Source organism: Phaethon aethereus, assembly GCF_964289735.1.
Source record: "Phaethon aethereus genome assembly, chromosome: 6".
Classification (NCBI taxonomy): domain Eukaryota; kingdom Metazoa; phylum Chordata; class Aves; order Phaethontiformes; family Phaethontidae; genus Phaethon; species Phaethon aethereus.
The window spans coordinates 22,114,942-22,131,414 of NC_138580.1; the positions used below are offsets into that span (position 1 = coordinate 22,114,942).

Genomic DNA, 16,473 nt, shown 5'->3' on the forward strand with positions numbered 1-16,473 from the left:
CCTTGCAAAATACCCCAGGAATTCCTCTCAGAATTTATACTGCTTGAGGTTTTGATTTTATTTCCTTAAACTTCCATTGACTCTTCTTTTGTAAGCTAATAATGGGTCCAAAAGATAGGGAGATACTCCCTATGTCATCTTTTATTGGGTAAGGGAGAAAGATGTAGAGGAGAGGAAGATTTTGTATTAAATCTCCTGCTGGTTTCTCTCTCTTTTTTCGTGGCATCTTGATCCTAGCTTCTAGTTTTCCTCTATCTGAAAAGAAAAACTGGAAGCCCAGCAATTATTTCGTGTATACTTGGGAAGACGTAGAATATTCTTTATCAAGGAAACTCTTCAGAAGCAGGTGTGAACTGTGGATATATATCTGTATCCAGCATATCTATCTGACACAAGTGCACTCCCTAAAACCAAGAGTGAAGTGCTGGAATCTGCTAAGCAAAATTCCAGCTCATTGTGGATGATGGAGAATTAGAATTAGAATCATTACTAAAGACTGTACTTGATGTGAAGCAGTCTGACTTCGCAGGCTTAATAAAACTATTATCATTGTCCTGGTGTCTAGTAACAAGTGAACTTCCCTGAAGTAGGCATGCAAATTGTCCTCTGTCCTCCACTGTCCTTCTAGTTTTCATGAAACTTTTAAAAACTTAATTATCCTTGAAAATTAAGGATAATTTTTCCTGTTTTTTCCTGTCAAGTTTAGGTGAAATTAGCCAGTATTTTCAGAGGGCTAATGGGAGGCTGGGAAAAGCAGGCAGATGAGCACAATGCTTGATAACAAAAGTTGTAGAAAACCAGACCAAAATTTTGCTTCAATTTCTGTTAACGTGACCAGGGTGTGGTGGTTTGGCAGTGCTGTAAGAAATCATGTGTTGAACTATAAAGTGTGTAAACCTGATATCCTAGAGTTAATCTCTTGTACCTTTTGCAGGTGGAGATTTACATTTTACCTTTATATATTTACCTATGGAGTACGGTTCCTGAAAAAGGTAGGCACTTACATTATTATGCTTTCATAACACCTTACAGATTTCTTTGAAGTTTTGTATAGGTATAATATAAAGCAGAAGCATAAAACTTATGTTCACAAAGAATAAAACTTAAAAATTCATTTGCATTCATAAAATTAATTGCTACTGGCATTGGTAAGGAATATAAGTTCTTATCAATATTTAATGGGGTAAAAAAAAAATAAATTGGTATAGCAACGTGCCTAGTTCACTTTATTACTTTTCATTATAAGCAGTAAGGTGGCAGTAAGGCTTACCAAAGTATTCACCTCAACTTCTGCATCATCCTTATTTAAATGCCTCTGGCAGAGGTTGCTTTTTGTTAACAAACAAAATGTATTAGTGTTTTAGAAAATGCTATTTTTTTGCCCATTCTTTGATGTACTGTGGAAAGAAGTTTCCCTGGAGTTTCCTGTCAGTGCTGTGTTTCTGGTGATTTAAGTGGAGAAGGTAAAGTGATAGCTTCTAAAAGCCCTGGCATAGGTCTATTAACCCTGCCATAGACAGTAATATAGATTTATGGTGCAAATCGTTTTTACAATGCGACTAGCTCTCAGAGCTTTTGTGCACGTCGGGCCATTTTTTTGTAATTCTGAGAGGTGAAATTAGGGGAATGTATGGTCTCAGTGTGTTCATGTAATCTTATCTTCATCATTTTGGACAAAAATTTGACACAAGAAAATGTATCCTAAATGTTTCTGGTGCTTTGTAAGTAAAAGTAGCTATTTTAAAAAAAAAAATCCTTATCATTTTTATGGCTGTAATTCTTGAGGCTGTCCCAGGTGCCAGGCAACTTGGTGCCAGCAGGACTGATGATATGCCTGTGCGGAGAAGGGACATCAGAGCTGTTCTCAGCTTTTTAGCATTAGTCAGCCCCAGAGGAAGTGTGTGTGCCAGTCCTCCAAACCGACCATGAGCAGCGTGTAATGTGCTACCTCTCCCTGCCTCCTTGAATACTTATACCTCGTGTGTACTTCATCCACTAACATGCTGTATGGTCATGATCTGACATTCTGTTTTCTGCCTTTGATTCCATCCATGTCTGGCGTGAAATATGAGAATAGTTTTAATAAGCAATTGTCACAGCCTAAAAGGTTACTTGGCCTGCAGGTGTGTAGAGATTGCGACTGTGGGTTCATAGGATTCTGTAATACACAAGGACACGAGGCATTATCCTCTAAATTTCTCTACTTTATTACAGATTACCGCAAATACACAAAAATCACCATTAGCAAGTATCACAAAATCGCTACCAGAAAACATACCTATGATTAATAAAGCAAATCTCTATCAGCACAAAGAAAGTGTCTGTTCTAGGAAAAACTCTGAATACCAGCATTTCTAAAGACTAAGACAAATACAGTAATTGCATGCTTCATTACAAGCCATTGTCAGCTGTTTTTAAAGGCTGAGATGACATGCTACGTGCAGAATGTCTTCCTGCCGGTTCAGCATATCGCTGCAGTTTGAGGAGTGCTGGCTGACACAGCTTGACTGTTTCAACAAGGCATACCATTGCTTGCTTAACAAGCTTAAGAAGGATCGGTTCCATAATTTTCTTGTGATTTTAACTTTCAACATGTTTAATTTTTACAAAACCCACTTGTTCATTATGTAATTGTGTATGTATTTTTAATTACTCATTTTCACACAGTGTTGTAAATGAGTCTTGCATTGTTTTATGCTATAGTCATTCCAGTGTTCTGCTTCATATATTCAGGTCATTCACATGGGAATGTATGTAAATTGACAAAATTATGATTGTGATTGTATTTATAATTACACCATCTCCCCAGTAACATTGTGTAGCTAAAAGAAAGTACAAGCTTTTTGCTGTTCATCAAACACCAAAGATTTTGCTAGCCTGCTTAAGGAGGAAATCTGGGTTTGCAAGGCCTAAAATCCAGACCCTAAAATCCGGAGGGAGATAGTTCTTTCAGAGCTTTGCTACAATACCAAAGTAGATAATCCTTTTTAATTTGTCTTGGTTTTCTTAATGGAGTAATTGCAAAGAAACACTCAATTGCTTCCTTAGTAAGCTAGTGAAAAAAGATAATAAATTATCTTACAAATTTGATAGAAAGATCTTTCCTTCAAAAAACTGTTTTGTGTGGAGAGAAAGTTAATTTCATAGTCAGTGGTGTCTTGCTGTGCTAATACTACAGTGGAGATCTGCAGCTTTTCAAATAACAAGGTCTGCTTAAGACCATCCCTAAGGTACCTAGTCTGAAAGAGTGATGAGCTTGGTGAGTGAGCCCAGGTGCACTGGCAGTCCCAAGGGGTGCAGTTCCATCACGGCAACACATGCTCCCTTACTGGGAGAAGGTGAGAAAGAGTAAATGCTGCAGACATTCGTGTTTTGAAGAACGAAATATGCCACCAGCATAGCACCACATTGGAATTACTCTTTTTGACACTTAAAACTTAAGCTAATGCTTAGTTAATACATGCCTTATCTAACTATCCAAAGTTATTTTAATACCGTATGTCTTTCAAACATCCAAGTGTAATAAGAATATATTTTTAAAAGGGAAACTGCATTTTGGTGCTTTTCAAATTAACAGAATCATTCAAGGTTGGTTGGTTTGTCCATTTCTGGGTACGTAAGATCTCTGATTTGAGAAAGCTGGTTTTGCCATCTTGAGTTGGAGGTGCTCCTTACTAGTTGGTCTTACGACCTTTACTCTCACAAGGTACTCCCTTTAGAAAAGTGAACCAACGCAATTGTACAAAAGGCTCTCCCTAACATACTATGCCCAATGCATTGCCTGTCTTACAGTTTCTTTGTTCTCTCTTGAATTGCCAGGCAACAAAAAACTCTGACTCCTATATTATTGTCCTTCCCTCCTGACCTGACCCAGTCTCCTTGCAACCTGTCGCAATACTTGAAGGTGAAATTCATCTTTACCTGCAAGACTGGCATGGAGCCCATCAATTACTTAAGCACCACTTAGAGCTACTTTTGAGGTCCTTCGTGCTGGCCCTTTGCCTAGAGATGAATTTCACCTTTTGAATTCTTTCTGAAAACGCCTTTCTCATAATACCCACAGCACATGAATCATTGCTACTTTGTCTTCTGCTGTCACCTTCCCTATTTGCTGCATAAAGCACTATTACTACATCAGTGCAGTATCAGCAGAAGGGTGGATGTCTGTGTTTCCTTGTATTCCACCAAATGGCCCAAGATCTAACCAGAATACTCAGGCAAACTACCATTCTTGCAAAGAATGTCTTTGGGTCTTTGGTGACTTTGTAGAGCTGCCAAGGTTATCGCTTTTTGGGAAGATGTGCCCACGCATAATAAGCAGTAGTTAGTTAGCAGACTTGTCAACTCTGTTTTAGTTTTGAAAGTGTGGTGCTGTCAGTGTGGCACACATACCGATGTTCCAGAAGCACATGAAAGCTGATAAAGCTGTCATTGGGACCAATCGTAGCTCTCTCTAAAATGCCATGGCCAGCTTGTCTTCATTACTGTCCATTACTGCAGTTAATGGCTGATCTAGATAAAAGAGATTTCTGCACCCAATAAAGCATCCCATAAGTCTTTGTAGTAACATCTGCACGTCCATTCTTTTGCTGTGCTATAATTGCCAAGTACGTTGCTGGAGATTTCAAAACTTTCTTCTCACTGAAAGCTGGTTTTGCCAGCTCTTTATTGAACTGTTCTCTTGGGTTTTGTCTTTTTCCAGTGACAGATGTTTCTTGTGAAGTCATAAATAAAGTAAAAAAAAAAAAAAACTTAGTTTTGTTGAACAGTATTTTCAGAAAATCTCAATTCACTGGGAAAATATGCCTGACATAAAGCTTTGTCTTCAAATTTTGCTCTGTAGCAACAGAACCTATCAACCTGTACGTTTTAAATAAGTTTTTGTCTTGGTGGTGTCAGCAGGACACTTAGATTGGGCCATTTTGCTGAATAAAGTTCACTGTGAACTCAGGAAAATTCTTTAGGTTGGGAAGGCAGGGGATCAGCAGTAGGTTGTCCTGCATGTGGCTGTTTCTTGTAGGCCATGGTATCAAGATCAGGTGCTGATAGTATATATTATAGGTTCTAGTAATGTAAAATGCACAAAAACTTGTGCTTCCACCCCCTCTCCCCCTCCATCCATGCTGACATTTGCTTTCCACAGCCTCTGGATAAACCATCTGCTTCACAGCACTCTCCCCCACCTCCTGCCAACTTCACCACTGAACTCTCAAGGCAGGAGACCTTTATGGAGTTTGCACTGGTCTTCACAGTGCCTCCTAACACAAATGGGCTTATGTTGTCAACTTTGCCTTTGTTGTGATAACATGTTGCTCATGAAGTGACATTGTATGAAGGAACGTCTTTCTTATAACATGTACAGTTGATGACATGTGCCATATCCAGCTGCTTTGATAGTTTTCCTTGGGCATAAAGAAAGAGTAAAAGTGCACCTTCTACCACTGGTGTTTGCCGTTTTCAGTCAGGAAGTGATTTTAACTGCAGGGTGCAGCTGTGTGATTGGTATGTCTTATAAATGTTTGCAATATGAAGGAAATACGTGCCCTTTTCAAGAGTTACAGTGAAGTAAGAGAATTAAGTCTTTGCTAAGAGAGTAGAGAAGGCAAGGCAGTTGCTGTCTTACAAATGGACCACACATAGGGGAATAGCTCACAGCCTTCCAGATACTCAGGCAAACCATTGCATCACCTACAAATTGTGTCTTAACATGCATGCATAAGAGACCAACAGACTTCAGTAAAATTCTTAGTTATTGGTATTTAATTATGATATTAGGCATTCCTTCTTTCCCCAGCTCCTGTTGCCTTCAGCCTTTTGGTTTTTTACTCTCCTTTGCCTCAAAATAAGTATATGAATACTACAGAGCTGCAAGGTTTAATTTTATTAGGGGTTTTGCTGTCATTGTCTGTAACTAGTGAAGTAATTAATGACATTTCAATATCAAAGCATCTCAAAGATGAAATTGTTTCCTTGGTCTTGATTTCTTTTTTTAAATACTCCTTATAAATTTTTGCTGCTTCTTAAAGTCCTCTCTAACTTAATGTTTTCAATTGTAGCTATCTTACTATTGCACCACTTGCTGATATAAGTGGGATGAGACTTTCTGCTTCCCAAAGAGTCTCATTGTTGAAGTGAAATGTATGTTTGTCTCTCATCTTCCAAAGCAGAACTTTCAATTTGATGAAAATGAACTGTTAAATTTCTAGGTAATGACTATGAAGCAGACATTGGGAGATTGATGGGTTTCTCACTCCACCCCAGTACCCTGTAGCTACACTCTGCTCCAGGCTGAACACCCATCTCCCACAGATTCAGTGGTGCAGGATGCTCTGTCCTTCTCAGCATGGTGGCTAATGCACTGAGGGGGTAAAATAGGTCATCATAATTAGGATTTGAAGTTACTTCTGTCATTTTTGATACTTCACGAGAAGAAGGGATTGATGTAAATGTAGATCAGAGTTAAAGCCAGTTCACTTCCCACCTCAAATATTACCATTTTCAAGAGCAGATTTGGTGATGAATATTCTTCTGTGTGAGGAAACAGACTAAGATACCAACCTTCAAAGAGAAGATGAAGTTTTCTTTCATAACTCACTGCCAACTCCGTTAGTCTCTGCTTTTTGACAGCAGATTTGAGGCTAAAGAGTGAGTGGCACACAAAATCCTTTAATCCAAAGCATTCACCTTCCCATCCACTCCTCATTGCCCCCATCCTTGGCAAAATGACAAATGCTAGATGTGACCATCCCGTCTTAGTTTTCAAGCTTCTGAAAGAGATGTTAGGTCAAGCCTCACTACGTTTTGGCAGCATGGACCGAAGCCAGTCCTTGCACCTAAGTGCTTCAGTGCGTCATCTGAAGTGAAGCCCAAATTAAAATAGCTTTGTCTTTCTTTTGGAACACTCTCAGGCTCTCCCCAGAACAAATGTTTACTTTGAATTTTTTTTTTTTAAATTTGACTATTTCACACTTTTCTTGTAACTTGCATCTATGAAACCAGTGTGGGGTTTGCTTTTAGTTTTACTTTTTTAACTAATTTCCATAGTTCTTTTTTTTTTAAGTGTAGTGAAAAAGGTGATTTTATTTTGTTACATGTGATATTTAGATATATACGTACAAGATATAGAACATAAATGCTTAGAGTAGGTGGTTTAAAATGTAGATCATACAAGTTCTGTATTTACTCTTTTGTTAGCCTAACAGTAATCCAGAGTAAAGACAATGATAAGAAATTATCTAATACAAAGCTAGCATTCTTGTGTGGGTGGTACCAGAGCCCTAGTAGTGTTCTGAAGATTTTCACCATCGTGGATAATGCACAATGAGATTGCGCTAGTTAGTGACTTAGAAGACCTATTGATCTTTGATGCAATGATATTTAAAAGACATGTAGATGTGGTGCTTAGGGGCATGGTTTAGTGGTGGACTTAGCAGTGCTAGGTTAATGGTTGGACTTAATGACCTTAAAAGTCTTTTCCAACCTAAATGATTCTATGACATTGACTCTTACACAGAGGTATTTGGCCTCAAATGCCATCATCACTGTGAAGTATGATTATGAAAATATGATGTGGCCTTAGGTCTTCCTAGGATTTGACATAATATCCTGCATGTTCCTTTACCCTGGTAACAAATATACTACAACATTCTTTGTATCTTTATAAATCACTAAGATTTGAAGCATAAAATATAACAAACCAATTGTATTTCCACTCTGATCATGTATTTGCAAATTCTTCCCCTTTCTGACTGCAGCTGAGATTTTTCAGCACGTTGCTACCACTTTTTTATTTGCATGTCTGCAAAACAATTCCTTGTAGAGCACCATGCCAGTATCGATGCCAAAAAGACATTAAGTTTCAGTGACATTAAACTGACTGCTTTGCTTATTGCTAACATAGGAACAAGATAACGTTTTTGTTTTCTTCAGTAATATTTGCTATTAAATCAATGGTGGCTTGGCTCATTAAGAGTTAATTGTCTGATTGTGCTCCCATTAAATGGAAAAATTAGCATTAGTTTCCGTGATAGAGTGGGGAATTCAGGATTGGCTTGTTACTTGCTTGCTGATCCTTGGTGCTAAGCAGTATTGCAAACAACTGGAAGCAAAGCTTCCAGGTGACATATGGTGACTTTTCATATTCAGTTTCTATCCTTTAATTACCCATGAGAATTACAAACTCACAAAAGAGTATGAATTCCCTGCAGTGGAGACTCTTGTGAAGTCTGTATTGAGACTTGGGAACCTGAAATTGCGTGTAGGTATCCTTCTGGGAAAAGGACCATCTGCCTGGAAAAACAAGTAACTTTTGACTTGCTCTTTTCAAATTTACTGTTGAAGTGAGGCTGATGATATGAGGATGCTCTGGCTGTGTTTAAAAAATGCTGGGTGCAACAGGCTTCTGTATGTATGCAGCTGATTGAGAGCCAGTTCTGCATCTCCCTTCCTAAGGAGCCATTGCCCTAGAACAGAACTGTCTGCCATGTAATGGCAACTACTAATGCTGCAGATAGATGGCAAAACAGGAAAGCCATACTGAAGTGTAAATTTGATTCCAAAAACCTACTCAAGTGTCATAAATGTATGGAAGGCAGCTAGAAAATAGCCATGTAGTATGGAGGAAAAAAAAACCCACCCAACAGGTAGAGCTCCACTTCTGCTGTTTTCTGGAAGTTCCGCTTTCTTGAAACTATAGGATGTTTCAAAAAAAAAAAAAATGAAGTGCTTATCCTCATGTGTGCACTAACCACTGAGCTAGCGAAGTACTGTGTGACAGCAGGAAATGCTGTCTTAGTGGCCTACAGTTTTGGTGTGTACTTAGAGAGAATGTGGGTTCCTAATGGTTTGTTTTTTTTTTTTGTGAGTGAGGGTGCTTTGTTGTGCTGCTCGGTTGACTTGGCATGTTCTTTGCCTCTTTTGCAATAAAATAGCAACAGCGATACATGCAAATGTTATAGCCCTGGGAGAGTAGCATAGCGTTTGTAAATGCCATTTTGGATTGCTTATAGTCAAGAATTCTGGAGCCTAGTGTCAGACCACCTTCATTTGAAATACAAAAAAAAGAACTTGTCACTTCATGGTGCCGTGACTGATTTTTGACATCATTTCTGTATTACAATTCAGCTGTATCTCTTCGTTATTGAGATTTTTAACCTTAGAGGCAGTAAATAGTTGTTGATACGCACAAGAACTTCATAGAATTGTTATGTTTGGGGGAAAAGGCATCTCTGCGATGAAGTTGAGAGTTCATATCTCTGTGGAAATAAGACTGGGACACAGGAACAATGGGACGTTTACCTGGAGTGATGTCTCACTTGCCATTCTGGTTTTGGAAGTTTCCTGCTATTTATATTTCTTTCAATTTTGCAGCTATTTTGGTATTAAACTATTTAATAGCTTCACAGTATGTTGCGTCTTGCATCTATTTTATCACTGATACTTCATCTTCAGTTTTCTTCAGAGAAACCTGAGATCTGTTTTGGATGCAATCATACATTCAGATGTCATCAAATACATCCCCATTTATTTTAGCTGTTAAATAAAACAATTTTGGAAACACTAGCATACACAAACCCCTTAAAGGAAATGTGTCTCACTTTCGGGTCATTAAGCTGTTACGGTGGTGGTGGCTTGTTTTAGTCAGATTCAGGACCTAGTAAAATGCAACTGCTGTCACTCTGTTTGCTCTGCTTAGTCACGGTAAAATGTTTTGAAGGACCTCCAAGAGGTGGTGGACTCTTACTTTTGGCCAAAGTAATATTACAGCTCAGAAGTTCCCAGAAAAGTGAAGAGTTACTATTAGTTGTAATATCACTACAGCACTTCTGTATGCATTTATACCATTTAATTTTCTTTCCTTTAAATGGAAACTTTTCTTAAAAGACAAATGGATAAAAACCACCCACTGCCAGTATTACCCCAGAGCTATCTCCAGTGTTGGAAAAATAAGATTGAATTGAGTCGCTCTTACTATTTTAAAGAACAAGTGTATGTTTTCTCTATTATGAAAGACATACTTCATTGTACTCTGTTCACCTGTTTCTGTCTCAGCAGGCTCAGCATACATTGTAAAAACTTCCCTATGCTGATTCAATAAAGCAGCTTAATTCAGTCACAAATTACTTTGTCTCATAAACAAAGAAGATTCTAATTTCACAACTGTACATGAGGGGTTTTTTTGACACTGGTGCTGTTTTTTCCTCTAATTGTTCCCCTGAGAGCTGAGCTGTACCTCCATGGACCAATGGAGGGTACAGGTTTGGTGGGTTACTCGATTGTTTCTGTCTTTTGCTGACGTAGTTTGTGTAGCCTTGCAAAGGATGACCTCAGCTTGGAAAACCCTGTGTGGGTGAGATCATTGGTAGTTTTCTACCTGCTATACAGCATTTGTTTTCTGGCTTCTCTGTCTCAAGGCTGGCCATGGAAATCTCATGGATTATCTGAAGATGGGTAGTTGGGAGGAGGTATAGTTTCATCCTTGCAGTTCTCTTGGAAAGGCTGGTTTGTCATAGTGGTCCGTTTCCCCATGGTCAGTGCTTCTGTTTTGTGCAGCCCAGGGCTTGTTGGCACTGGGAATGGCAGGACTGTTATGGGAGAAACTAAATTTTATGTAACTCTATATAATCCTTCCCTTCCCATATACTCCTCAGCTACCTCTTGTGTCAACATTTTCTACTTTTATCTCTTTTTTTTTTTTTTTCATATCACTACACTGCCTCTTCCCACTTCTTAAACTGAACTTATTATTTTGGGAAGTGGATTTGGGAATCCTGTAAGTCTGCAGGTTTGATATGTTCCTGTGCATTACAGAAAGGCTACCTTGTTTCATTCCTTTCTTGTTGCCATCTTTTTACTGTGATCATTTTATTCCTATCAACGTGTTTTCCCAAAGAAACAGATAGCAATGACCTTGATTTAGATCTCTGGGTCAATCGTGGTTCAGCAGACATGCATCAGGGTCTTTAATCTTTCTGGACGGTATTTGTTCCTGTCAGTTTTCTAAAATATGAAAAGAATAAATAAGGAGATTTATCTTTGTATGTTGCAATTTCCAAAGTGCTAGTGGGAACAGGGTGCTTCTCGCTCCCTTGCTGATAGCGTGCCCTGTGGCCTGGCGGTTCCGTAAGACATAGTGCAGCCGGGATTGTGATCAGTCGGCTCTGGAGGTGCTAGGGAAGCACGCTGGCGTGCAGCTGCTTTGAAGCCAACTGGTCTTTCTCAATTGTCCAGCGACTCTTCACTGTAGTCACGCTTCAGGAGATACACATGGTAGCCTTTTCAAAAGCCTCCTACTGGCTGCAATGTTTTATTGAACCGTGATTTTTCAGAATGCTTTTGAAGTCATCCCCACCAGTTCCATAAGAGAGCAGTTGTGTTGTAGCAAAGGTGACTGCATCTGTAAAGAGCTTTTCAAATATTCACATGGAGCATGACCATGAACGGTTTTGTTCTCCCAATGTCACTGATTCTGTGTAGATAGTGCTGAAAAGGATTCTTTCTAGCTTGATGACAACTTTCAAAGTTGACATTTTAACTGCTTTCCTTACTTGGGAAGCTGTGCCGTATTTGTGGTTAGTGTGCACGCTACCTCATGATACTGAGGTCTGCAGTGGAATGAAGCTGCTAATAGAGTGCTTTCAAACAAGCTTATGTTACTCTGTTAGTTGGCATTAGATTGAGAAATGAAGAAATAAATGGGAAATAAATTTGAAGATTATCCTGTTTGAAATTAAACCCGCAGTCATTGGGCTGTAAGTGTTCTGCTCTGGGATTCCTGCATTGTTGCAGATTAGGTTCGAGATAAATACAAGTTCTTATGGCATATATAAGTATAACCAACCAGTATATAGTGCTGATACTGTGCTTCCTAAAAGCCCTGTGTTTACAGGTATGATAGCTTGGAAACATCCTGATGAATAAAAGCCCTTGGACTCTGAAATCACTCTCACAGGATTCCTGTATAGGGTCTTGCCCTCTTCTTCAGCGGGACTGATCCCTTGCTTCTGATTCATGAGCAACACAACATTTCTCGAACTGACAGATACAGATGTGTCAAGTGTGTTTACTTGGACTTCTGGATTTTCATTTGGTTCAAGACTGTGAAATTACTTTCTCATAATCTCAAAATAAAGGTCATGCTGCAGTTTAAATGGGGATTTAGTTAAAATATTAATGATATTTTTCTGGAAAGAATAACAAAATGTTTGAATACAGGAATTAATAGTTTCAAATTCTTCACACCAGTCTTCTGCAGTGCAAAGAGAACATCCTTCATGGGGGCTCTTCTAATGACTACTGTCATTATAAAGAAAGAATAAATTTATTTTTCATCAATATTGTATGGGAATCATAAGAGGACATCATTCATACTTAAAGTACTGACAACAACCCTTCCCACTGGAAGCTATCCTACACCAGAGATCACTTGTAATAGCTGAGGCAGCAAGGCAGCAATTGGTAGCTGCGGCTGTGGCTTTTTTAACTTCTTGGATTAATGTTACTATAAAGCTTCATCATGGGTAGGAATCAATTTTGGCAGAACTAAACTGTATTTTAAAAAATGTACTGTAAAACACTAGCATCTGCCAAACTGAAAAATAAATTGCTGTATTGAAAATGTCTAATGCCCTGGACAGTTTTTGGTCTTTCTAGCAGTAGAACAGACTTGACTCTGTCATGATAGTTTCTCAGTTAGTGGAAAGCTATTCAGAGAACTTGTTGTGTGTTACTTAGGTCATTTGGAGCGGAAAAAAACAAGCTGTATCACAATGTTCAGCATTTCATTTATCATTTCCATATCGTCTTGCCGTACCAACTGCATATACTTTTTCATGAAGCTAATGCTTCTGGATATTTTGCAAAACAGAATAATACCAGAAACATAGCATCTTGGAAATATTCACACTGCTGTTTGGAATACATCTGACTGCTGGATTCTTAAAATGAGACTTCTTAAACCAGGCTAAATTTTTCTGGTTCTAAAGCTGACATACCAAAGCATGAGTTTGTGAAATATCTACCACTTTGGTTTAAACCAGAACTGACTCTAGAAAACAATGTGGCAAGAGCTAGAAGCAGTAGGTTTGCCTGAGGAGCCCTTGCTGTTGCCCTCTGTCTCCTTCATTCTTGAATTAGTTGAAGCAGACAGTCAGCTGGGCACTTTTTCTAGTCTAGTCTGCATCTGTTGTGATGTTCCCTTCCCATGTTATACCTGAAAGGTTGTCATATTATCTATTACTGAAATGTTGTCATTACTTTTGTTCAGTAAGCTTATCTGCCTGATACTGGGTAAATACTCTCATTTAAATGAAGAACGTGAGAGGCCACTCTGGAGCCCTTTTAACACAATGCTGATATTTGATATTTTACTGTTCTATTAACAGAGGCATAATGTGATACGTATGCCACTCAGGGAGGAAATGAAGCCTGCCTTTGGCAGATTGTACTTGCTGTAAAATTGATTTGGACTCTCTCTTTTTCTTGATTACTTTTTTTTTGTAAATCAGAAAACAAATTACTGAATATCTCTAAGTGATGAAAATTGTTAAGCTAAAATAATTTTGGATGTTTAAATCCAATCATACTTTTACTCCATTCCGTGAAAGTAGGGCGGAGCACTAGGTGCTAAATAAAACTATTTCTAATTCACTTTGCAAGCAGGAAACAGCCCTCATGCCAGAATCTCCTGAATGATGCTGTTGTGAAAAAGGGGAAATGCCATATTACATTTTTAAATAATCATCATGAGTGGAAAATGTTTCCAGTAAGACCAAAGTTAGATCTCATCTAATGGAAAAGGAATTTGTTTCAGGTATCTCTTCAAAAGGGCATAAAAATTGTTGAGGGCATTTAGGAGAGATTAATAGAGTTCTCTGGATGTCTGAGATATAAATCATGAGTCATGCTGACAGAAAGATCAAAATCAGTGGAGAAACTTAATTTTAAATGAGTCTAACACTTCAGTGTACATTAACAAGGAAAATGAATGCATCTTGGACAATGAGGATTTGTAAGAGAAGGCCAGTCAGCAAAGGAAATAACTTCAAACAGCTTACACAATAAATTAAGATAATAACTGGATCAGGCAAAAGAGGACGAAGCTAAGCTGGATGGCAGAATTTATTTGTGGCTGAAAGGAAACGGAAGGTTTTTGAAAGAAACAAGCAAAAGGAGAATATCGGCGATATTTCTAATTCAGTAATAGGGCACTGATGGCAACAGGACTTTCAAATGCAGACAATGGGGACAAATTTGACATAAGCATGGGGAAGAAAAGCAAGGCACTAATTTAAAAATCATATCTAGAATTGAATTCACTTTATCTGCTTGGAAGCCAGCTGGAGGTATTTAATAACATCAGATTAATAAGTAAATGCTCTGTAATAAGCAATTTGGAGAGTTAAGCTGGTACTGAGCCATACACACCATCTTTACTACCTGTACATTACACTGTTCTGGCCAGTGAAAGAGGGGCTGCCAGACCTTGTGTCCCTGTGGATCAGTGTCCAATTTTCACTTCAGCGCAGTATTCATTTTCTTGGCAGCCCAGCTTTCCAAAAGATACAAATTTTTCAGTCTCCTATACATAAAAATGGCAGATCTGCAGGAAATACTTCCAGAAGTGTTTTATTTCAGCAATTTTATGATAAAAATAGTTTTAATTCATCTGGAAACTAAGGTGGCTCATTCATACCTGTAGCAAAGCATTTAGCACAATGCTCCTCTGTTGCCAGGAGCTTTTCATGTTTTGCTGTTCAGATGAATTGAAGCAGTCGTATTTTCCACAGCTAATTAAATCTGAGCAAAGAGTACGCGTTTGGATATAAGAGTAGGTTATTAATAATATGACTGGTGCTTTGAGATGCTGTTATTGAACTGAACTAGCTATTGAGGCAGTGACTTGCAGCAGGATAGCTGTATCCTCATTTAAGCTAGTATAACCCTTAGAACAATACATACTTTTACACTATAAGGGCTTCGAGTCATAAAGCTGCTTCACTTTACTGTTGAAGTAGTAGGGAAAAGAAGCTTGCCAGTTAAATAGATACATTATCAGTGAGCATGTTGGGGTTTTTTTCATATTATGTTCCCTTCCAGTGTTACCCCATTACACCTCTCAGAACTTTCTCATTTCTCCTGCTTTTGATGGTCTCTGCTACTGGCTATTGAACAACGACAGAAGGGAGCATGGGGAAATACTGCTTTAAGTTCAAATCTAATTCAGAGTTTTGCTTCTGTTTTATTTTGTTATTATCTCATATGTAACATAAGGCATTTCACCATGGATTTTAGGGGGTTTTTTTTGTTGTTGTCCCATCCTGTCCCTGAGATTTGTAGACTCAAGAAACTGAGGGAGAGCAAACTCTCCTCTTGCCCAGTTACTACCAGTAACCTAGTTACTCTAGGTTTTTGCTGTGCCCAAAATTTACTGCTTAGGGTTTCATACTAAAACTTAAAACGGATTTAGCAGTTATAAAACATAAGCATAGTTCCTCTGCTCTCATCTCTACCAGCGACTTTTATTGCTAGTTGCTTTAATAGATCAATTGCAGAAAAACACTGCAAGTTATGCCTGGATAGACCCACTGGGAGGATGGCAAATGGAAACAACAAAAGGTTTGTATCTGTGCACTTCTGCAGTTGGCATGGAAGGTGAAAAACAAAGAGGAAATGGACATAAATTTTATGTAGGCTTAGACATTCTTAAAGGTTTGGGAAGTTATTTTGGCTCTCTTCCTTTGCTCTAGTGAAGTAGATGTTATGGTCACTGACTCAGAACTGAGCAGGAAAGAATTCCTTGCAAACTGTGTTTTTATATTAAAATTAATTAACATTTCCCCCCCCATTCTCATTCTGTTAGAGGAAAATACAGTATGAGAGAGGTTTTCTCACTCGTTTTTTCCCAGGCAGTACTTAGGACTTGCGGCATTATTAAATACACCAAGAAGTAGGTCAGTAGCAAAGGCATCTGCAGCCCCATGGGTGAATTGCCCTGATGTAGTCTATTGCACCAACCTCAGAAAAATGCAACGGTTACTGGAGTAGGAGGGGAAGAAGCTAGTCTGTCCTTACTCATTTTTGCTTAGGGCTATACCTCATTTTAGCTGTGCCCAGTGACTGAAGCGCTTAGAAATGGGTCCCTATCTAGTGACCATCACAGTGGTGTGGTTGGAGATGGTGAGTTTTCAGCCTGCCCATTCCACCAACCTGTCTGGAAGGAGCTCTGCTCCCCCAATCATCAAGTGAGATCTTGGTGGTGTCTCTGTGTTTAGAAGCAGTTGGCTTTTCTGTCAAAGTTTTAGTGGCAGCACTGAGAGTGAGCAGTTTGCTGCCAAAAGGCTTCCTCACCAGCTGCCCATAATGGCACTGTGTGAGTCAAACACACTCTTGCCTCTCTGGGGGTAAATTTTGGCCCAGTGATCTAGAAAAATCCTTTATTTCCTATTAAAAATTCTGCAGTTGCAATAACTTTCT

The 16,473-nt window shown here is 38.7% G+C and overlaps 1 protein-coding gene across 1 annotated transcript in view; it reads left to right on the forward strand.

Moving 5' to 3' along the window:
- The window catches only part of CERS6 (ceramide synthase 6), a gene marked incomplete at both ends in the record, with an annotated part of 128,436 nt that overhangs the window by 64,529 nt on the left and 47,434 nt on the right, over positions 1 to 16,473 (forward strand). Inside the window, one exon of the mRNA XM_082001705.1 lies at positions 935 to 992. Coding sequence (XP_081857831.1) covers positions 935 to 992 — 58 coding nt within the window. The remainder of the gene's footprint in view (positions 1 to 934; positions 993 to 16,473) is intronic.